Source organism: Leptopilina boulardi, unplaced genomic scaffold (genome assembly GCF_019393585.1).
Source record: "Leptopilina boulardi isolate dan_hultmark-lab unplaced genomic scaffold, ZJU_Lbou_2.1 LbouV2_316, whole genome shotgun sequence".
Lineage (NCBI taxonomy): Eukaryota > Metazoa > Arthropoda > Insecta > Hymenoptera > Figitidae > Leptopilina > Leptopilina boulardi.
Genome location: NW_026137881.1, coordinates 2,357,565 through 2,382,440, shown reverse-complemented (window position 1 = coordinate 2,382,440; position 24,876 = coordinate 2,357,565). Strand labels below are relative to the sequence as shown.

At 25.4% G+C, this 24,876-nt stretch overlaps 1 protein-coding gene across 36 annotated transcripts in view; it reads right to left on the bottom strand.

The window, feature by feature from the left end:
* The window catches only part of LOC127283940 (microtubule-actin cross-linking factor 1), a 298,405-nt gene that overhangs the window by 183,970 nt on the left and 89,559 nt on the right, over nucleotides 1-24,876 (bottom strand). For 34 of the 36 annotated variants that reach the window (XM_051309085.1, XM_051309092.1, XM_051309103.1 and 31 more), the window contains exon 1: nucleotides 12,255-12,524. The exons of the other annotated variants lie outside the window; for them this stretch is intronic. In XM_051309085.1, the coding sequence (XP_051165042.1) occupies nucleotides 12,255-12,375 (121 nt within the window). In that variant the 5' untranslated portion in view covers nucleotides 12,376-12,524. Of the gene's footprint in view, nucleotides 1-12,254; nucleotides 12,525-24,876 lie in introns of those variants that run through there. 36 annotated transcript variants of the gene reach the window in all.

The window sequence follows — 24,876 nt, the reverse complement described above, 5'->3', positions numbered from 1 at the left end:
TAATTTTTAGGATATTTTGCATTAGAATAAATTGATTTCATTCAAATAATTCCTTTACTAGACTATTGTCAAATAAATATTTACTTGTACCAAATAATTTTTATTTGAATTAAATAAACTGTATTTTTTAAGTAATAATTTTTCTATTCGAAAACAAATACCATTTAATTAATAAAAATGATGTATTATAACTAAATTAATTATTATTGTATTTAATACAAATAAATATATTTATTTAATAATAGTCAAGTAACCGATTATTTGAATTAAATAAATTTTTACAAAGAATTCGGAAATTTGCTTTTGTTTTATAAAAAAAATTAACCGTAATATTTAACAGTAAACTATTTTACATAAAATAATTTCCTATTTAAATTGACTACAAATCTGATTGACATCCACTTAGGAAATTATTGGAAGCAATGAAATTAAATTCTCAAGTGTCGGACTTTAAAAAAGAAATGCCATTGATTGTATATATATGCATCACCTCACTTATTGACTAAAACATGTCTGCAATTTAAAGCATCCCAAGTGCTAAATGTTTTCGAGTACGATAATTAAAATCATATCAGAACCAAAATTACGTGGGAATATTTTCAAGGATATTTTTTCATATCAATATTTTTTCTTTCTATATCTCGTGGAGAAATTGTCCCACTTTGTTCCATATAAAGTAGCATAGGGCTTTGGTCAGGACATCCCCAGTTTTCCCTGTTTGAAGAAAATGTACACTCAATTATATTTGTCTCACAGTCTAATAAATATTTATTTGATTTAAATATAAAAATTTTATTTACGCCAAAAAAATAGTCTAGTAGGCTGTGAGATAAATATATTCAAATATATTATATTTGGTTCAAATAAAATATTTCTCTGGGTGTAAATAAACTAAGCTAGGTGTTAGGTAAAAGATCTGTAAGTTAACGTGGTTGTGTGGTCAGAGTAAACGGCTCGCGTCCCAAGAGTCCTGCGTTCGATCCTCCATGCATGCAAAATTTTTCAAAATTATTCTTAAATATTTTCTATACTGTATATATATATATAAATGTAATAATCTTAAATGGAATATAAAAAATAAATTAAAAAATTAAAAATAAAAATTATAAAAACTAATTAATTAAATAAACTAATTAAAATAAAAATAATTTCACAAAAAATAACTATTATTATACTTAAATTATTATTATTATATTGTTATACTTTAAAAAAAATGTCACTTATTCAGCTCCGATTATAGAGCATGTTTATCTGCAAAGAATTGAATTTCCGTGAACCGATATATATATATATATATATATATATATATATATATATATTATATATTTATAAGGAAGAGGGAAGTGTGAAATAAATTTGTCGAGTACACGCGTGTACAATATTACATACAAAGTATATACATATGTTATAAAAATTCACTGCATAACTATATGTATATACAAGGACTGATACAGAGAGTGAGGAAAATCTACGGGGCAATTAATTATCTCATTTAGTCTACATAATTCAATACAGACTGTAGGCGTTTTATGCGATATGGCGAAACTTGTTATACTAGGTTTGGTTTGGTTATAGAAACGAAGGATATTAATCTGCAGGAAGCAGGTGCTACGTTCGCAGCAGAGTTTAACTTTTATATATATATATATATAAATATATATATAATAAGAGCCAAATTGTACATTTTCCGTATTAATTATTACATACGTTTGCAATTTGACTACTCTTATTTTCGTAACCTAATTAACTTTTATCAGAGAAATGGGAACTAAAAATTTATTTTTCAATTCTTACATCCATATATGGAATTAGAAATTTTAACTAATTTTTGGTTTCACATTTTTTCGGCACGCATGAATAAGTTCTAAAAATCAATTATTAGAATTTTTATGTAATGAAATTTCATTCGATAGAATTTTACATTGAGACGAATTTTTTTATTTGTTCGATTTATTTATTTTTGCAGAATTTTTATTAAACTGATTTTCTATATTATACAGAATTTTTATAAAACAGAAAATTCACTTTACTGAATTTTTATGGAATGCATGATTACACAGAAAATTAAAAGGCATTAAAATAAGTTGCAACGCTTATTATTTTAATCCAATTTTGTTTATTTTAATATCAAAATGAATTAAAATAAGCAAAATTGTATTAAAATAATAAACGTTGCAGCTTATTTTAATGACTTTTAATTTTCTGTGAATTCCATAATGTGAATTTGTTAGAATTTTTATATGATGAAATTTTATTAGATAGAATTTTAATTATTCAAATTTGTGTTTTTAAAATTAATGTTTAATCGAATTTAAATTAACCAGAATTTATAATTAACAGAATTTCTATGTAATCAAATTTTTATTTAACAAAATTTTCTTTCAACATAATTTCCATTTAGCACACTTTTTATTCAAAAGAATTTTTTTAACATGAATTTTTATTAATCGGAATTCTTATTAAACAGAATTTTATTTGAGTCGAATTTTTAAATGCCACAATTTTCATTAAACCAAATTTTCATTTGTCCGAATTTTTATTAACACGAAATGTCATTTAATAGAAATCTTAAAACTCTGAATTTTTCATTTATCCTACATTGCAATTGATGGAATTAGCAAACAGCAAAAAAATTTCGGCGCTAATTTTAAAATTGACCAATCATAATTTTCTTAACAGTTTCTGATTGGTCAATTTTAAAATTGACGCCGAAATATTTCTGCCGTTGATTATTCGACTATTTATAATGTAAGATAAATGAAAATTCTGAGTTTTAAGATTTCGTGTTAATAAAAATTCGGACAAATGAAAATTTGGCTTAATTAAAATTGAGGCATTTTAAAATTTGACTCAGACAAAATTCTGTTTAATAAAAATTCGGGTCATTCCAGAATAATTATTTTTTTTCCATAAATTTGTATCTTTCTGCATTAAAAGAATGTCGTTTTGCGCAAAGAACATAATTACCAAGTTTCATAACGATTCGTTAATTTCTTTAGAAGTTATTACCGTTTTTTGGATTTTTTTTGGGGTCATTCCATAATAATTATGCGTTTTTTTTTCCAAAATTTGTATTTTTCTGCCTTTAATGGATTTCATTCATTGTAATGTAATCTGAAAAGTAAATTTTCCGCTATATAAAAATTCTGTAATATAGAAAATTGGTTTAATGGAAATTATAACGATTTTTAGAACTTATTCATGCGTCCCGAAAAAATGTGTTCCCCCAAACATATGTAAAAATTTTATTATACCCGTATTATTATTATTATTATTATTATTTATTACATCGGTTTTAAATCTAGTTAAACGGATGATTAATTTAAATAACAGTTTTAGAAAAATTTTAATTATATTTTATTACAGTTTGCAATAATTCTACATAGTGTATAGATATATTCTAATAAAGAATAAGTTAACGACGAGGAGATACCTGTTGCATCATGAATTTTATTTTATTTACTATATATATATATATATATATTCGAACGTCTATATCGTCGCGCTTTTTCATTCGAATGCGCTTTAGGCTAATAACCGGGACAGGCTATAACATAATGACGTAATATTGTTTACTGAATATGATATCATGTGAATTATAATCGACAACTAACTCAAAAGGTCGTAGACTTTTAATTTTTTTTTATTAAACAGTCTCTAATTGAAATTAGTCAATTAATCATATACTGATATCTATCTGTTTTCACTTATAATTTATTTCATCATTGCACATCAAAACGACACCTATTGATTTTAAATTCGTCTTTGATTTAATTATCCATTGATATTTAAATTACCTTCACTTTCACTGTTATAATATATACCTTCTGATATACTATAATGAGCACATCTATAACTATAAAAATAAGAAACAAAAACAAATTTTGCTTCTTAAAAGTAGAACAAAAAAAAAAAATTATGATTTAAAAATTTAATTATTGCAATCATTAATTTCTGCATCATCGAACACTAATTTTCGCAGGCAATATGATAATTTTATGATTATGATACAAAAGTCCTGAGGTGAAACGTTGCGTGTTTAGCTGTATTTAGTTTGTTGTTATTTCATTATATATTTTCTTATATATATATATATATATATAATCGCATTTTTTTCTATCTTCTCAATTATATAATATACGTTTATTACTTATTTTTGAAGCAAATATGTATTTTCTTTTACTATAAACAATATGCGGGATTATTAGAAGAAAAATAAAAAAAATGATTTGATTTCATAATATAAATTACTTTGACTTAGTGCAACAAAAACTTGCTTTAATTTTTATTTATATTTTAAATTTCCTATTATAACTGTATAAATTTTTCTCTTTTTATTTTTCTATATTTGTAAAAATTTCTTATCGGTATTAGACATGTTCTCTTGTCACTATAATTTGCCGTTAGAGCGTGTGTTTCTCACCTTTCATTGAAAAGCGTGGGCCCTCTCTGACATTAATTGCACTAATCACCGTAATGACTTGACGCGAACTCATTTTTCTCGCACGCGGGTCCATTTCTTGGAGACAGTGCTGTTATAATACTTATTCTTACGCAATTTTACGTTCGATAATATTTCCGCTTTGTCACGTTATACTCAAAAAGATAATTATATTAAACAAATGTAACGGTAATGATGTTTATAACTTTTTTTTAAGTAATAATTTTTTGTTTAATAATAGGGGAAATTATTTTTAAAAATTTTAATTTAATTACAAAACCCTAAAAAAGTTCGAATCTGGGAACGGTGTGTATTTTACACCACCATGTCAGGATTTTGACATAACCTCAAAAAACCTTAGAAAAGATACAAATAATAAAAAATAATTTAATCTGGGAATTCAAATAAAGTTTATCATATGTTTTTGAAGTAGCTGAAACCGAATTCATTGTCCATTTCACCCCACGATGTTAACCTTTTGACTTAACCTTAAAAACACCTTAAAAGAAACATTAATTTTAAGCTTTAGTAACACGGAGAAAAATGGAAAAACGAATAAAGTAACTTTTACTATTTTAAAAGTAAAACCGGAATTGTCCGCAGTTCCTGCTCATTTCTGACAATTTTTACTCCAGAAGTAGTAAAATTTACTCCGAAAATAGTAAAATTTACTACTGAAATAGTAAAAATTATTCCGAAAATAGTAAAATTTACTACTGAAATAGTAAAAATTATTCCGCAAATAGTAAATTTTACTATTTCTGCAGTAAAAATTGCCAGACAGTTCAGGTTTTACTTTTAAAATATAGTAAAAGTTACTTTATTCATTTTTCTATTTTTTTTTCGTGTATTTCTGTGAATATTTTTAGAGGTTATGTCAAGATTCTGACGAAATGGGGTAAAATGGACTTCGAATTCGGTTTCATGGACCCCAAAAACGTATGATAAAGTTGGTTCGAATTTCAGGGTTGAATTATTTTTTATTTTTTGAGGTTATGTCAAAATCCTTACATGGTAGAATAAAATAGACAACAAATTCGGTTTCAGCGACAAAAAAAACGTTTAATAAACATGGTCTGAATTAAATTATTATTCATTTTTTCTACTTCCGTGAAGGTTTTTTGAGGTTATGTTAAAATCCTGAAGTGATGATGTAAAATAGACACTGTTTTCGAATTTAGAGACCCCAAAAACATTCAATGAACATGTTCTCTAACCCAGGCCTGAACTTTTTTTTGTATAGCTGCATCATTTATTATTATTATTATTATTATTATTATTATTATTATTATTATTATTATTATTATTATTATTTATTTATTTATTTATTTCATAGGAAAAGAGACAAGCTCTTTTATACCAAATTCAGTGGAAAAAAAGAAAAGTTTGAAAATTAATTTCCGTCAGTTCTGATAAATGAAAAAAACGTATTTACGGTCTCTACTTTATCCTCAGTCGGTAATGTCAAATTCATTCGAAAAAATTTTTTTTCAATGAAATTCGAAAATCAATGGTAGTGGCATTTAGCTTACACCGTGAGTGATGCAATAGCAAAAAAAATATTGCAAATACGACTTATAATTTTCGAGAAATTTAAAGAAAAAAAGAAGTAATTTTCAAAAAATAATTTTTTATTCCTATTTTTTTATTTTAAAACGTATTGTTACGTCAAAAAGGGATATTTTTTTTTACTTTTTTCTGAAATACATTATCGAGATTGTCGCGAAAAGTGCATTACTATAGATAAATGAAAAAACAAAACGCTTTTTTTGCGCTCTATTGCCTCTTTATTATATATATATATATATATATATATATATATATATATGCCGTAGGCAACCGCAGACTTTACATTACTGACTTTAAAGAAGCCCCCCACATAACAATATTATAATAAACCTACGCGCACACGAGAGCAATCCTACAGGTGTTTGCACTTTCATGATAATATGACGTCACGCGAGGATAATTTTTCCTCAACTCACGCACACACATTTAATATATACCTATATATGAATGAATAAAATGTAGAAATAAAGTTAACTCGCGGATATAAAATCCTTACCTAAGCCACGCACATATTACAAGTGTATGGCCTCGTGATAGTAATGTAATGGGAGAACAACATAATATATCTTGAAATAGCTCTCATAACCTATAAAGAAAATTTCGCCATTAATTAGACATTACTCCTTCAATATATATATATATATATATATATATATATATATATATATATGATGAGGGTTAAGTATGTTTACCTTCTGGAAAATCATAGAGATTAATCCAGTGAAAAATGTGTGTCCAACATTGTATATTTTATACCGCTTTTTTTCACTATAAAAAATCGCGATCGCTGGAATTGGTTTAGAGACACTTTTTTCTTATATATACACTATTCATAATTATTATCTCGAGCATATTTCTGATGATTATCCCGTAAGTGGTCATACTACTCGTTAAATAATCAATTATTCCGATTATATCTTGATAATTCTATTTACTCAAGTTATTATCAAGAGTGGTATTTATTCTTTTTTTTATATTACTTTTTTTTTATCAGTGCAAAAAATTTATTAATCATATTGAAAAAAAAATGTGCAAAATTTTCTGTTTTGTAACAATAATTGTTTTTCATATTATTTTAAATAGGTTAAGTATATTATATATTAATACTAGCGTTGTATTAATATTTTTTTTTTATTATTTTATATTTTTAAAAAAATCTAATTTTGTAAAATAAAAATAATAAAAATAATATAATATATTATATTTTATTATTATATTATATTTTCAATAAATAAATATAATTAAATATAAATTGTAATTAAAAGTAGGTAATGAATTGATTGTTTAGCATTTAAAATTACGCGCCAAGTGTTGCATGATGGCACAAAATAGGCCACGCCTACAAGTTCTGCGCAAACTCGACCCGCCCACATTCAGCGCTACTCTTACGTCATTGGTTGAAATGTGCGGGCTTATTTAAAATTATATATGTCTAAAAATTAACGCTTCTAATTAAATAATCTGTTTTGTGATATCTAAAAGATATTTTCATTAACAGCAAACAAATAATATTGTTCGCAACGTAAATTATTATTATTATTATTATTATTATTATTATTATTATTTTTATAATTAATAAATAATAATAATAAAAATATTATTATTATAAAAAATTAAAAATTTCGGAAACAAATGCAAAATTCAAATTCTGATGGGCTGAAAGAAAAGAGTGCAGGATTAAATATTAATTAATAAACTATGTTAGTTAAAAATCAATGGCTGCAAAGAGGTAAACACTATTCAGTAAGTAACATACTAATGCACTGTAATTCACATGCTGACAGAATAAAGCTCTTAAAACCACTTAAAATAAAAAAAAATATTTCTCTAAAAATTGAATTATATTCTATCATTTTGCTTTTTTTCTTGTTTTTTGGACAAAAAATGCGTGTCTTTATTTTTTTATTATTAATGAATTATTTTCTTTATTTTGAATTATATTTTCAATTTTATCAAAAGTGCCAATTATTCTATAACTCTGGTAAAATTGAAAATATAGAGAAAAATAATTATTGAAAAAGAACAAATTCTAATGAAATTAGAAGTAGTTTTCGAAGATTAATCGTAATTTGTCGAAGATAATTAGTAATTAGGTCAATTAAAGAAATTGTGCCAAGATCTGAGCGCAATTGGTCAATTTCTTGTAATTGTATATAAGGTTCTCTCTTTGAGGCTGATGTGGTTGCGTCACTGCCAAAAAACTGATGACAGGTTTTTCATTATATATCTTATAACATTGAAGATTAATGACGAGACTTCAAACTCTAATTATTCAAAAAAAAAAGAAAAAAAAAAAAGAAATGGAAATTGAGGTAAAAAATTGTATTAATTCCCTGCTTTCTAAAAATTTTCCTCCATGCAGAAAAAATACAATTTGTTTCAATTTTCGAAATTCTAATTCTACAAAAAATCATTTTGTATTTTTATTTTTAATATTTTAATTCTTTTTCCTTATTAAATCAATTTTTTTTTAATTAAAAAAACAGTTTCATTAATTTAACCAAAAATTTAGTTCGAGAAAAAAAATTTTTAAGAAATTTATTGCCATTTTAAATTAGCAAATGTTTTTACAATTTATGAAAGATTTTTAAAGTTTTTATTATATTTAAAAAAAATTTGATAAAAATCTATTACTAATTAAAAATAATTATTTATATATAAGAAAAAATTTCTTTTTTGCCGTTTCCTTTGAAGAAGAACAGAGCAAAAAAAAAATTTTAAAAAAAAAAATACATGTGAGAAATCTCTGAAAGAAGTTACGATTAAGATCTAAAAAACAGGAAATTATTTAACCAGCATCTAACATTTCTAGCTAATTAAAAATCTTTTTATATTGTCTCTATATGGCCAATTAGCAGTAAAACAACCAAATCGACCCCATCATTTTTTCTTCCAAACAAATCAATATTCATATTTTTTGTAACAAGAGGGAATTTTTTTAAAAAAAATTACACCACACCATGCCAAAAAATCACACAATTTCAATATCAAAAAAAAAAAAAAATGTTCCAAAAACTAAAATAATTTCTAATTTTGTAATAATATTAATTAATTGATTATAAATTAATTTATAATATATAATTTAAGTAAATGTTTATTTTTGTAGCATTATTGTAATTTATTTTTTATTTTTATTTATCAAAAATTATTTTTCACGGGACCAAGAATATCAAATTATTGTTAAAAAGGTTTTGGGTTAATACCTTGAAAAATATTTCCCAAGGCATTAATTAGACCAAAAATAGTTTTAAAAAAATAATTTAACATTTTTGGTCCTGTGAAAAACAAATTTCGGCGCTGATGAGCGTCGGCGCTAACTTCCTGAAGGTTGTAATTTTTATATTGTCAGAAATTTTACTTAAAAATTATTTAAAAAATTGCATCTAAATTAATCGTTTTTTTTTTAATTTGCAATAAAAAATTGTATACACATTCCTCTATTGTATCTATATAATTATATATTATTCATGAGGAGCAAAAATGAAAATAAAAACATAAATCTTCTACTTCGTTTTGAACCACAATTTAAAAAGAAAACCTTGATGAAGATAAGCAAGCAAGGAAATTCTATATAAAAATAAATTATCCTAATCTCTAAAACAAAAGTCCAATTATGGAATATTGAATGTCGACATACATTAAACTTGAAAGATAATGAAAAAAAAAATTATTTATGTCAAATATTTATGTAACACATATGTACGGAATATAATGCAAAAATAAAACTAAGAGACACAAAAAAAACTATGGTTATATTGTATGCTAAATAAAATGAATAAGAATAAATTCTAACAGATATCTATAAAGTATATATGTGTACGAGACCTTGATAAAACAAAATAGCGTAAACTAGTTTCTTTTTTTTTTAATTAAATATTATTTTATCATTATGCTGGGGATTTTTCAATTAAAAAAAAAAACCGAAAAAAAATAAATCATTTCGTTTTTAAAATTGAATACAAAAAAAAAACCAAAACCTCTCGCATGTGAGAGAATTAATTTTGAATAAATACTTTAGACGACATATATAAGTGGTTACAAACCAAGTTCGAAAAAATATATGCGTGTTCACATCAAAAGTGTGCCTAAGAAAACAAAATGGAAATTTATTTTATAATTTCAAAATTCAAATTTTAATTTCTAGAATTGATTTTTTGATGTTTAAATTCAAATTCATTTTTTTTTTTAATTCAATTGTTAAAGTACAGACAAAAAAAATGTTATTTGAACCAGAAACAACTAAATTTTTCCTACTTATATTTTTTTTATTTACTTAACACAAAATATAATTATTTAATACAACACGCAAAAAAAATATTCACCTGAAACAGCGATAAGTTTCTCTGGAACAGCGATATGTTTCAGTAAAACAGGAAAAGTTTTCGCTATTCTAGAGAAATATATTGCTGTTCCAGAGAAACTTATTGCTGTTCCAGGTGAAGATTTTTTTAGCGTGTTATATCAAATAATTATATTTTACTCAATTAAATATGGTATTTGCTTCAAATACAGAAATTATTGATTCAAATACAATTGAAATAAAAATTATTTGGTTCAAGTAAATATTTATTTGATATATTAGTCAAGTAATCGACTATTTAAATCAAATAATTTTTTCCAGTATATTCTATAAACTTTATAAAAATTACTACAGCAATGAAAAATAAAAAAAATAAATTATTTAATAAATTATCCATTTATATTTGTATACAGAAAGCAATATTTTATAAAAAAAAATGTCAACTCAAAATAAGGTTATAAAAAAAAAGTTAAAAAAGTTTAGTAAACAAATTTTTTACTTCATTTAGTTCAGAACTTTAGTTCATTTGCAAATAAATTACCAAAAAAAAAATTTTACTTTTTAAAAAACATTTACACCATACAATTTTTTTTTTAAAGAGGTTCAACCTATTAACATAACCTCAAACTAAAAAGCAGTTTTTAACAGAACTAAAAATATATTTAAAATTTATTACTCCCAAATTTGATAGATCCAATTGTATAATTTTGAAAAAAAATTATTTTGAATTAAAATTTGTTGTTAAATAATAATTAATAAACATTTTGTATTTTTTCTTAAAAGTTGGTGAACAATTATAATTTTTATCCAATTTTTATAAACAATTGCTCATTTTTCTCTTTGAAAGATTCGCTACAATTTTAATTTTATGTTTTTGTTAAATAATAGTTTGTTTAAAAAAAAATAAAAATTTTATTTGTTTATTAAGTTTTGAAAAAAAATATTTTTAATAAAATTCAATTGTAGAAAATCTTTTAAATAGCAAAATGAGCTATTGTTTGTGAGAATTGTATAAAAATTACAATTGTTCATACTAATTTTAAACAAAAAAATATAAAAAGTGAAATAATTATTAACAACAAATTTTTACGCAAAATAATTTATTTTGCAAATTGTACAACTGAATCTTTCAAAATTTGATAAAATTAGTTTTATTTGTTGTTAAAAACAATTTTTTAATTTGAGGTTATGTTAATGGGTTGAACCTCCTTAAATGTCTGATTCGTGTTTAGTTGTTCGCAAAATACATAGAAAAAATGTAGTTTCATTTCAGATTTAAACTCTTTAAATCTGAATTAGTAGTTTTCTACTAATGAAAGAGTGCGTATTCGTTTACCAATTGAATTATTAACAGTTTTGACTAATTTTTAGTAAAAAACAACTAATTTCTAGTAGAAAACTACTAATTTATGGAGTAAATCGGCTTACTAATTTGAAATAGTAAAAAATACGATTTACTCCATAAATTACTAATTTTCTACTAGCAATTAGTAGATTTTTACTAAAAATTAGTAAAAACTGTTACTAATTCAATTGGTAAACGAATACTCACTCTTTCATTAGTAGAAAACTACTAATTCAGATTTAGAGAGAACATATTATTTCTACCTCTGTAGTCAATTACAATATAAAATTCATAATATAAAAAAAAATGTTTAATTTTTGATTCTAGTTATCAATAAGTAATTGGAACATTGCGCAGAAGATTCACAAAAAAAAATAAAAACGAAAGGATGATTTTCAGAGCTTTAGGCATCAGTCTAGAGAGGGTGAAAAAAACAAGAGCATTAGAATGTCACTTACCGTAAGCCTCAATGAACTTTGCCCAGCATCCCCAGCATGCTTGAGAGCTACCAGGACGAAGTTCGTCCTCAGTTGCATCGCCATTTCCGTTTCGATTAATCACGAAGGACCAATTTTCAACGAGTGTATTTCCGTTCTGACCTTTAAACTTGGAGAGTGACTCCTCGTATCCATGCTGTGATCTTTGCTCCCGATGATGTTCAGCAACAGTGTCGGCTGGATCGAAACCCAGCCTCTCCTTGTAATAAGCTTGTGTCGACATGTTTTCTTCAATCACTTTGGAAATTAAAAAAAAAAAAACCTGAGAGAGAGAGAGAGTTGACCAGTCTCACATATCACTGATTCACTTTATTTTTTTCTTCCTTTGTCACAATATCACCGATTTTTCGTCACTTAAAATCCAATCTTTGAAGTAGAGAGGGAAAAAAATTGAAGGCACAAAATCCAATCTTCCAGCACTATTTACTTAAAATCCAATCCCTAAAGGCACAAAAGTTCCACTATGAAAATTTGTATGTAATTTTATCAAAACAATTTTTCGTTGTTGTTGATCCGATTTTAACAGTTGACCCAAAAAAATCAATTGAAATTTTCTTGTAACTTGTTGCTATGGCGCTATTGATGCAAATGACACTGACGTTCCATCACTATAAAGGCACTTCCCATTGATCGTAGTAGATCCTTTAAGAAACAATTTGTTATCATTATAAATATATATTTTATGTACAATAAAATCTCTTTATGTGTCTCGTTCTCTGTTATACATTTATTATGGTGTTACAAGCGTGTTAGGAGCATATATATATTAGTCTCATATCGTTATTGCTGAATTGAATTAAAAGAGAGCGATTAAGTTCCTCATAAGAATATATGTGCTCTCTTTTTGATTAGTCAAAATGTATAAATTGTCGATTAAAAATCACTTTTCGAGCGATAAATTGACGACTTTCTGGAAAATTTATATGGCACTTTGAATTCCCAAAACCCATTTGGATGGATATTTTTCTTGTTTATAAATTATCATCACCCCTTGACTGATACAATAGTCCTGTGACACATCATCTCATATATACTCTGGTCCTTCTGCTTTTTCCCTTCAATTTTCATGAATCTGTTAGTAAATATAATGAAATCATTAGGACAAATGTTGGTTTTTCTAGTTTGGTACCACGAGCTATTCTTGTTTCAAAATTTGAAAAATAATATTTGTATAGTAATAGTATAGACATGGTAATTTTCAAAATCCCACATTAATGGCTTTTTAATTAGAAACAAAGATCATGTACAGTGGAGTTTATGTTTGTAACTGAATATAAAAATGTTCAGAAATTATTTCAATAAACCACTCTTTTTTAAGGAAGACAATTTTTTAACGGATGGTTGAAATGCAATTTTTAAAAATTTAAATTAATACCAAGGATTCATAACCAATGACCATTTCTCGTGTCATTTACAGTGTTTCTAAAATCAATATTTATAAAAAAGAAATTTTATAAAAAATAAAACCCTTTTACAAAGCAGAACATTTTTTAACTGATTGTTTAGAGTGCAATTTTTGAAAATTTAAATCACCGGCTTTAAATTATAACCAATGACCATCAACGAGGTAATTTACAGTGGTTCTAAATCAACACAAAAAAAAACAAGAAACTAATTTTCTAAGATATAAAATCCTTTTCTAAAGAACTCAATTTTTTAACAGATGGTTATAAAAGCAATTATTGAAAATTCAAATCATTTAAATTAACCATCAATAGGATAATTTACAGTGTTTCTGGATCACTAGGAAACAGATACGAAATTAATATTCCAAAAATTCAGCCACTTTTTTAAAGATCACAATTTTTTAACGGATGTTTATATAAGGGTAATTATTTAAATCCCCGGCTTTAAATTACAGTCAATGACCATTAGCGGGGTAATTTACAGTGTTACTAGATGACTATAAAATAGTTGCGAAATTAATTTTCCAAAGTTCAAGCCAATTTTTCAAAGAACATAATTTTTTAACGGATGGTTATAAAAGAAATTATTAAAAATTCTAATCCTCGGTTTTAAATTACAGCTAATGACCATCAACGGGGTAATTTACAGTGGTTCTAAATCAAAATAAAAAAGACGAGAAATTAATTTTGTAAGAAATAAAATCCTTTTTTAAGAAACACAATTTTTTAACGGATTGTTTAGAGTGCAATTATTGAAAATTCAAATCACCGGATTTAAATTACAGCCAATGACCATTTGCAGTGGAATTTATAATGTCACTAAATAAATATAAAAATGTCCAGAAAATAATATCGTTAAAAATAAGCCACATTTTTAAAGAAAACCTATTTTTATCGGATTAGAGTGCAATTTTCAAAAATTCTAATTACCGGATTTAAATTACCGTCAATGACCATCAATGACGTAATTTACAGTGTTTTTAAATGACTATAAAACAGATAGAAAATTAATTTCTCCAAAACCAAGACACTTTTTTATAGAACACAATTTTTTTAACGGATGGTTATAAAAGCAAATTTATTGAAAATTCGAATTCTCGATTTTAAATTATAGCCAATGACCATCAACGGCGTAATTTACAGTGTTGCTAAATGAATATAAAAAAGAAGAGAAATTAATTTCTCAAGGATTAAGACACTTTTTCAAAGAAAACAAATTTTTAACAGATGCTTTTGGAAGCTACAATGAATGTTTTCAAGGAATGTAATAAAAAAAATATGATATTTCGATAAAACAAGAAGAAACAATATCCATTGAGTTGTTTGCGATGCACTAGTAACTTAACACTTTTGAAGTGGATACTGAATGTCTTGCACACACAGATAAATATACATATATATATATATATATATATATATATATATATATATATGTAAGAATACTTAAGTGTCAAGCACATTCAAGGTTCAAGAATGGTGCTAAGTGAGTTTTAAACAAGAATGTACTTGAACATACCCTTTTTCTCGAGAAAAAAGAAATCACACCTTCATAAACAATTTAAAAATAAAAGAACACTTGTCTCATTATTAGATGGATACAACTTATTAGTCATTAAAAAAAAATTAAATTGGTCTGTATCGATAAAAATGTAATGATAAAACAAAATGCAATTGACTAAAAAAAAAAAAAAATAAAAATAAATACCTCCCCTTGTGAAGCACAAAAAAGCAAAGAATGAAGCAAAAAGGAGTAAGGAAAAAAAATCAGAATGTTAAAAAAAAGGGTACAATATAAAAAAAAAGAGACGAAAACACACTGAGAGAAAGGTGAAGAATCCGGAAACGGAACTGACCGAGCGCAAAAGAGGTGAGAATCCCGAGTGACTGACTTCTTGACTGAACTGTCTGACCAGAAGGCGCGTGGACACGACACTGAAAGTTGAGAGTTGGATCTCTCGAGAGTACAGAAACGACCGGAAAGAACCGAGTTGCGATCGGGATCCCCGCATATGGTAATAGGTGAGAAAGAGAGAGATGTGTGTGGGTGCTTTCCCCTGGATCCCCCTCAACTCTTTGCCAATACTGATCCTTCAGAAATCGAATTGGCCAATCAACGTCTATTGACACCGCGTGGTCCTTTATGTGTGTGGGCACAAAACCAACTACAACACCTGAGGTATTATACAATTTCAATAAACAACACAAATATCTTTCACAAATTCCATAAATGAGTCTCTTGACATTTGTATATATATATATATATATATATATATATATATATGTATTTGAGCGTTTCATTGGAGGCAGTAAAATGTTCATTGTCATTAACAATTCAGTGTGTATAGTAATTAATGCAGTACAGTACTAAATACAGTACTGAACAAAATAATTGTCGGATTAGTAAAAAAAAATCTAATAGCATTTAAGATAAATTTTAGATGTTTCTAAATTTAAAAATTAATAAATACAATTTGGATATTTACTGTATTTTTATTTTAGGTGGTGTCAATCGGTTTGGAATATTTGCAATTTTGGTGATTTTAGATGCTTTGGATGCGGTTGTTAATAGATTGCATCATTTGCAATGTAAATTTTAGATGGGTTTTAACAATTTGTACCATTAACAATGTGGATTGTGTACGATTTTAAATGTATTGTGTCATTCAAAATCTATTTATATGCTTTAATCAGATTTTATTGTATTTACAATTTGGATTTGAAAAGTTCCTGTTGGTATTTAAAGCACTTGGTACTATTTTAAATCTAAATTTTAGATGATTTGAAACAGATTATAGTGTTCGAAATTTTGATTTTATATGGTTTTAATCGGATTATACCAATCAAAATCTATTTATATGGATTTAATCAGATTTTACTGTATTTACAATTTGTATTTGAAAAATTCCTGATGGTATTTAAAGGACTTGGTACTATTTTTAGTCTAAATTTTAGATGATTTTAAACAGATTATAGTGTTCAAATTTTTGATTTTAGATGGTTTTAATCGGATTGTACCAGTTAAAATTTAGTTTATATGGTTTTACTCAGATTTTACAGTATTTACAATTTGGATTTGAGATGTTCCTGATGGTATTTAAAGGACTTGGTACCATTTGGAGTCTGAATGTTAGAAGATTTTAAATATATTTTCATCTTCAAAATTTAGATTTTTAGTGGGTTTTAATCGGATTGTACCATTCAAAATCGAAATTTTTTAAGGTTTTCATCAGATGGATGGCATCATTTTCACTCTAAATAGATGCTTTTAAACAGATTTTTGTTCAAAATATTTTAAACAGTTATAAGAAAAATTTTAGATAGTTTCACTGAGATTATATTATTTATCATTTTATAGATGGATTAAATATTTAAAGGATTGCACCATTTTTAATCTAAATTAAAAAAAAAATATTAATTCACAATACAGTGAAAGTAGTTTCCGTTAGGGCTCAAAATAATAAACTCTTCAAGAATTTATTTTCTCAATCACTCATAAAAAGTGAGACAAATATTATTTTTGACTCCTTTAGAATACTGTTCCCTTTCAACATCTGTATTATCAACTGAAATCAAAATTTTCTCTATAATTATAAAACAAATAAATTTGGTGTCAAACTAATTTGCATACTTCTCCTTTGAAGCTAATGGAAAATTATAAGTGATTCTACATCTATTATTATCTGTGTACCAAAATATAATTCTCTAAAAAAAAATAAATAAATATTTATTTGTCCCTTAAAATTTTATTACAGATTCAAATAAAAATTTTTATATGCACTGAATAAAATTTTATTTATACCAAACAAAACTTTTATTTGATTAAATAAATAGTTATTTGGCTCTTAAAAGAATTTTTTTTTTTATTTCAAATAAATTGGTTAAAAACAATAAAAGGTGTCTCTGGCTACATAAAAAAAATAACACGTCTATTTGAAATTTCAAAATTTTACGTGAATGAACTTGAGATGCAATAAATTCGAGTGTGTGTATTATGATAATAAAACGATTTTTCATTGGCACGCGAGCGCGATACGAAAAACAAATTGCTTTTCAGATTTTTCTGAATCATCGACTATATACTAATTATACAATACATATATTGGAATAATTAATTCTTGTCGTAATAATCGAACTCCCATGACTTACTAAGGAAATGATTAAATATGTATATTAAATCTTCATCTAACTCATTGAAAATCTTTCTCGAGATTTTTTTTTTCTTCATTCAATATAATATTGTTTCAATACCATTTGTTACGTATATAATAATAAGAATATGTATATAATGAACATAGGTGTGACGCAAAGATGATAAAATTACGCTACTCATAATATTACTAAGACCAATTTCAAAAAGATATAAATAATCCGTAAAAATTTTCATTTTTATTAGCTGCCGTTCGCCGCATTCTATATACACACATAGATAATGAGAAAGATTTATTACATGATAAATTCTATCTATATTTATTGAACGTCTTCGACATTTTTTATTTCTTTTCTATTATATTCTTTTCAAAAAAAAAAAAAATGTCAAACATTTTTTTAATTACAATTTGTTTTTGCAATTAATTAAATAATAAATATTAAAAATATTATTATTAATAATAATAATTATTATTAATTAAATAAATTAGATTGTTTACAATCTATATTTTCTGAATAAAATTTAGGTTCAAATTTAATTAAATTTTTTGATTTGAATAAACAAATTATTAGTTTAAGGAAATTCAACGGCTTGACATAACCTTAAACTAAAAATTGATTCTATCACCAAATAGAACTAAAATTAACGTTTCTAAATTTTGAAAGATACAAATTTTACAATTTTCAAAAAAAATTCTTTTGAGACATAATTTGTTGTCAAATAAATATTTAACATTTTTTCTTTTTTTGTTAAAACGTAGTGAACAATTGTCATTCTATACAATTATTTTTATGAACAATAACTTATTTTACTGTTTCAAATATTCTTTAAAATTCTGTTTGTTACTTTTTGTTAAATAATATTAGGTTTTAAAAATAATAAAAAACAATATAAATAATTTTTATCTGTTTAATAATTTAAAAAAATATATTGTTAGTAAAATTAAACAACCAGAATATTATATAGAAAACTTTCAAAAAAGAAAAAAAGTGTTATTTTAAAAAAATAATAATTGATTATTTCTAAACTTTAAACAAAAAAAAAAAAATAAAATGTTAAATAAATATTATTTAAAAACAAATTTTTGATCAAAATAATTTTTTGTTAAATTGTACAATTAAATATTTCAAAATTTGATCAAATCTATTAGTTAGTTCAAATGATTAGAATGACATAGTGAATCGTATTATTTTAAAAAAACATTTCCTTGAATATAAACTTAAATCACTTGACAAAAAAGAGTAAGAAAAATAACAAATATGAAATCGCATTCGAGAGAAAGAAATTTTTTTTCATAATTTTCCATGCAAATTGAGTTTCTTTTTTCTTGCATTTACGAGATTGGTATATTCACGAAAATTTAATGTCAATTTGATTGTGTTTCAATCCATTGACATAACCTCAAACTGAAAAATTGCTTTTAACAACAAATAAAATTATGATTTTATTCATTTTGAGGTTATGTCAATGTATTGAACCCAATCAAAACATTAAATTTTCGTAAATGCAAAAAGAACTCAATTTGCATGAAAAATTATGAAAGAAAATTTCTTTCTCAAGAATACGATTTCATATATTTATTATTTTTATTTTTTTTTTGTCAAGTGATTTAAGTTTACATTGAAGGAAATGTTTTTTAAAATAATACATCAGAAGCATAACAACGGATGAATAATTATATTTTGTTACATAATCTACGAATTTATATATATATATATATAAGATGCAGGCCATTTAACAATAATTTCGAGATATATATATTTTTTTTAATCGTTGACTTTCACCGCGGGAGAAAATCAAGTCATTCAAAAGAATCAAAAAGGTCGGCCGCGAAGGCCGTTTTCTTTGGTTCGATTGTCGTGGGCGGATTGCATGTTGTTACACTCGGGCATATGTAATACAACATTATACGCAAACCGATACGCAACGTCAGAAGTCAGAACAAGTACGACGCTATAGGTACTCGTGTTTTTACAGCATGAAAGATTTATTTTATTTTCAAAAAAAAAAAAAAAGTTAAATAATTTTATAGTAAAGTTGAAAGAGAAAGTTAAAAAAATTTTTTCCTACATAAAAAAAAACTTAATTAGTCAAATAACCGATTATTATTATTATTTGAAATAAAGAAGTAAACTTTTTTTTCAATGTAATTAATATATTTAATTAATGTAATTAATTATTTAAATATTTTTTGACAAATAAAGCATTTCAAATAAGCGCGCGCTATTTTCGACCAATCAGACATCAGGCATGCGCAATTGAGTATTTGCGTGCGCACACAAACATAACCTAAAATTTGTTTGCAGCTAAAGTTCCTTTCGCGTTACATATATAACCTTTCGCTGCCCAAAGTAAAAACCTAGTAAGTCGCATTTTCTGTAAAGGCGACTATCGCTCAGCCAACGAACGTGATAATCGCCTTTACAGCAAATGCGACTTACTAGATTCTTACTGTGGGCAGCAGAATTTTAATTTTTTTTTTTTTTTTAACAAAACAATGAAAATTTCTTTTTTGAATATAATCTCATGTAAATAAACTATAGTATCGATTTCTTTTAGAGCAAATATTCTCAATGAAAATAATCATTTAATAAGATCAACAAAAAATTATTTCCTTAAGAAACGTATAAAATAGACGTTTTATTTTTTTTCTCCTCTTGTGAAACGGATAATTTTCCGGAGAATTGAACAAATTGTAATGTGTTGCAAATTATGGAGTGTAATTAATTTCTCTTCAGCTACATGTATATATATATATATCTGTATGTGATTCTTGAAATACACAGAGCGTGATACGTGCACGACCTCCGCAGGGGAATCCCCCGATTTTTTTTTAACTTTACGTACCATCGCGTACAAGTGATTAAAGTACGAACATACTCAATTATTACCCGAAAACGCTCAAAGCAAAATGATTCTTAACTATATAGAGATGCGATGGGGCGAAAAAAAAAATTAATTACTCTCACGTGAAAGAATTAACATTTAAAATTGACACCTTTCAAATAAAAAATTTCTTTGAATTGTTTTATTGGAAAAAAAAAGTTGGTAAACATTATAGACATGTCGGAATTTTTGTTCGCCGTCGAATTAAAAATTGTCAATATTTTTTTATTTAGCAGAAGTTTATTTAACAAAATTTTTATTGGAGAAAATTATTATTATTATTATTTAAACTAATTTTTATTTAACAGAATTGTCATTTGACAGAAATTGTACTCAGCTAAATTTTTAAGTGAGAGAATTCATATTTCACCAAAACTCCATTTGACCAAACTTTCACTTGTCCGAATTGTCATTTGATAGAAAATTTTTTCAATTATTATTATTATTTTAAAATTATTATTATTATTATTATTATTATTATTATTATTATTATTATTATTTACTAATAGTGTTCTATTAAATGATAATTCGGACAAATGAAAGTTCGGTCAAATGAAGTTTCAGTGAAATATGAATGCTCTTATTTAAAAATTCAGCTAAATAGAATCTCTGTTAAATGACGATTCAGTTAAATAAAAATTAGTTCGAATAAAAATTTTCTTTAATAAAAATTTTGTTAAATAAAAATTTTACTGTCAAGTGAAAATTTTTGGATAAAAAAATTAATATTCCCTTTTCAAAGAAAAAGTAGGTTCAAATACGAATGAATTTAGCCTCGAATAAAGTGTGTATATGTGTGATATTGATTTTTTTTTCGCTCATTGATATTGTGAGTCACATTAAATTAAAGGCAACTCTATGGAAAATGAAGTTGTGCGTGCGTGGAAAGTTCCATAAAAAAAGTAGTCGCGATTTACCACCACGGTCAACATCAATGCGTCATTTCATATCCCCTTATAAAGTGTGTTGCGATCGATTGCCTATAACGTAATTCAACATTTTTAAACTGCATCACATAAGAGAGTTTTGACAACTCGTTTTTTTTTCTTTTTCTTCTTCTTCTTCTTCTTTTATTTATATATTTATTTTAAATGCAGCGTCGAACATGTCATTTATGGATTCGAATGAATCACACACATACTAAATTTATAGTCTATACATTAATTGTGTAATTTCACTAAGAAAAAGAAAAGGAAAAATGTTTTTAAAATTGAATAATATTTTTTTTTCTTTTCATTTATTGCTGCAAAAAAAAAATATTTGACCAAATAAGTGTTTTTATTTGAATTAAAAAAAAAAAATTATTTGAATCAAAGAAAGTTATTTTCTAAAAACAATTAAATAGTTTAAAAATAATAATAATTATTATTATTTGTGTTGTAATAGTATTACAATAGGAATTTAATAATATATATTACCTATACAATAAAAATAAAAATTAATAATATTTATAATATTATGTTATATAATATATAAATATATATATAATATTAATATAATTAATTATAAAATATAGGTAATATAATAATAAATAATAATAATATAAACCAAATAAAAAGATTTTTGTCAAATAAAACATAGACCAGGGTTGGTCGCAGTCGTTAGATCACGTACAACTTGGTAGTTAGGTCAGGTGACGTGCGTTCGAATCCCCCAGTGGCGTTTTTTTTTTTTTAAGATAATTATTTATATGAATATAAATAAATAATAACAAAGACGATAATTCCGAGTCAGAATACAAATATAAAATAATATAAATATATAATAATAATAAAAATATTATTAATGATAATAATAATTATTATTATTAAATAAAAATATTGTATCTATTTCAATTTTTAAATTTCTTCTTCAATTCTATGGAAAATATTTTATATTTACGAAATGTATATACCTATATATATATATATATTATACAAGGTGGCAATTTTATTGTAAAGAAAAAAATTGAACCATATACATAAAATTACTAGTAGCGAATAAATGAGGACAAATTATTTTGTTAAAATAATGTTTTCATTAATTCCTCTTTAACTTAGCAAATGAAATTGTCATCAACGTGAATATTTCTATATTTTCTTAGCGAAATATAAAACCCTAACCTAACGTATATTGCGGCGGACGTCATTTGTCTCTCTGTACGAAAAGACAGACATCCGCGTCGGAAGCGTGCCAACGGAATTCACGCGCGCACAAGTTCACAGTGTATATAATACACTCTCTCTTAAAGAACATTGCCCTCACAGACGTCTGAACAATTGCCAATTTGCAAATTTATGGAATTATAATAAAGACCACGTAAGAAAAACATTATATTACAAAATTTGCAATAATTTTTTTTTTCCCATATTGCAAAAAATAAATTCCTCCGTCTTATTTATTTTTATTAAATAATAATAGCCAGAAAATAAATAAAATTTCCTATTTTATAATTTCCAAGATATATATTTGGAAAGAATTTAATTGGGAGGTTAGATTAGGTTTCGTATTATTACCAACTGTCGGTAATGTTGTTTTTGAATTAGAGGTTTCATCTAGATGAAGCTAGAAACTTTTAATCAAGGTAAAACTATCATAAACATAACCTACAATTTTTTTTTTGCTTCTTATAGGTCCCTTTCATCAGAGCGCGTCACATATGCCAGTAGCAGTTAAAAGTGCGCCATCTAGATGAAACCACCACGACATTACCGACAGTCGGTAATAATATACGAAACCTAACCTAAACTCCCAATTAAATTCTTTCCAAACATATTATAGCTTGGAAATTATAAAATAGGAAATTTGAAAAAAAAATGTTCCCTTTCTAGTACTACTTTTGAAAAGTAATATATCGTAAATAATAGAAAGAATCAGAAAACAAAAAATGAAATACAGAACACATAAGAGAAATTCGAAACTTTGCAAGGTAGGTTGCGCTTCGATGTTTTCCCAGACTTAATAAAGTCTTTCTCTCCTTGTTGGCTTCACTTCATATAGAGGGTTATAATACTCTTTTCGCCTTTTGTTTCTTTCCTTACTCGGCTCGTAACAAAGGCGATTTAATTAACGATTTTTATGCCGCGTATCGTAACGTCGGTGTCGCGAGCAACCAACACTATATATATACATATAAACTCAGCGCAAAATCCCGATATCTCAACTTGAAATCATCGAGAGTCACGGAACGCGCAGGTATTCGATTATAATGGCAAAAATTGTCAAGCCCACCATCGTGCAATTTCCATAGAGGCAGCAAACTACTGTGGAGTATAGAGTATAAACAAACTATATACACACAGCTGGCTAAAACCGTTTCTCTGAGGATATATCCACGTGCTTGTGAAACTTATATATATATATATATATATATATATATATATATACGTTTTCTCCTCATTTTACATGTGCGCTTTTATACGTAAACATACATATAGAACAGGGTGTAAAAGTGCAACAAGTTAAATCCGTCAAGATTAATAAACTTTCAATGTCGTACACAAAACTTTTCTTTGTTTTTTGTCTGCAAAACAGTTATAACAAGAAGATTATCAAATTATACAGCTGGGAGAAAATTTTGGTGACAGCGGTGGGAATTGATTAAAAAAAAATATACAATCACAAGATCGCTGCCCAATGGGAAACTGCCACGAGTAACCATTGGCGTATTAATGGCCCAATGATGGGAGCCAATGAAAAAACCATTGGCACCCAATAATGGACCATTATTGGTAAAGTCATGGGCTGTCCACGCCGATGCCAATGATTGGCAACCATCATTGGCAAATTATTGGCAACCAATAATTAGCCAATATTAAAAATTTTAATAATAATTTAAAAATTCAATAATTTAAAAAAAAATTTATATTTTTATTATTTTTTAATAGTTATTATTATTATTATTTTATTTTTAATAATTAAATTAAAATAAAAAAATGGTCATCAAAGTATTAGTGAAACTATTTCTTCCAAAAAAGAGTTTGTCTCAAATCCAATTAATAGAAGAGACATCGGGCAGAAAAAAATTTCGACGAGAAAAAAATTTTAGATCACTGCTTATATACCAATCAAGTGGCATCTCAACTGCGAGAAACAGTGATGTTCGCCCTCCCTTTGCGGCGTTGAGTGAACTAAAGTCCAGAGCTGAGCCATCAGCGCAGCGCGGGAACATTTGAAAAATTTGATTTTATTAGATATTTTATTTTATTTTAAATATGACAAATAATTAACTTAATAAATAATTAATGTCATTAATAATTATTAATAACATAATGTCATACTTAATAATTCGTTAATTATTATAAAA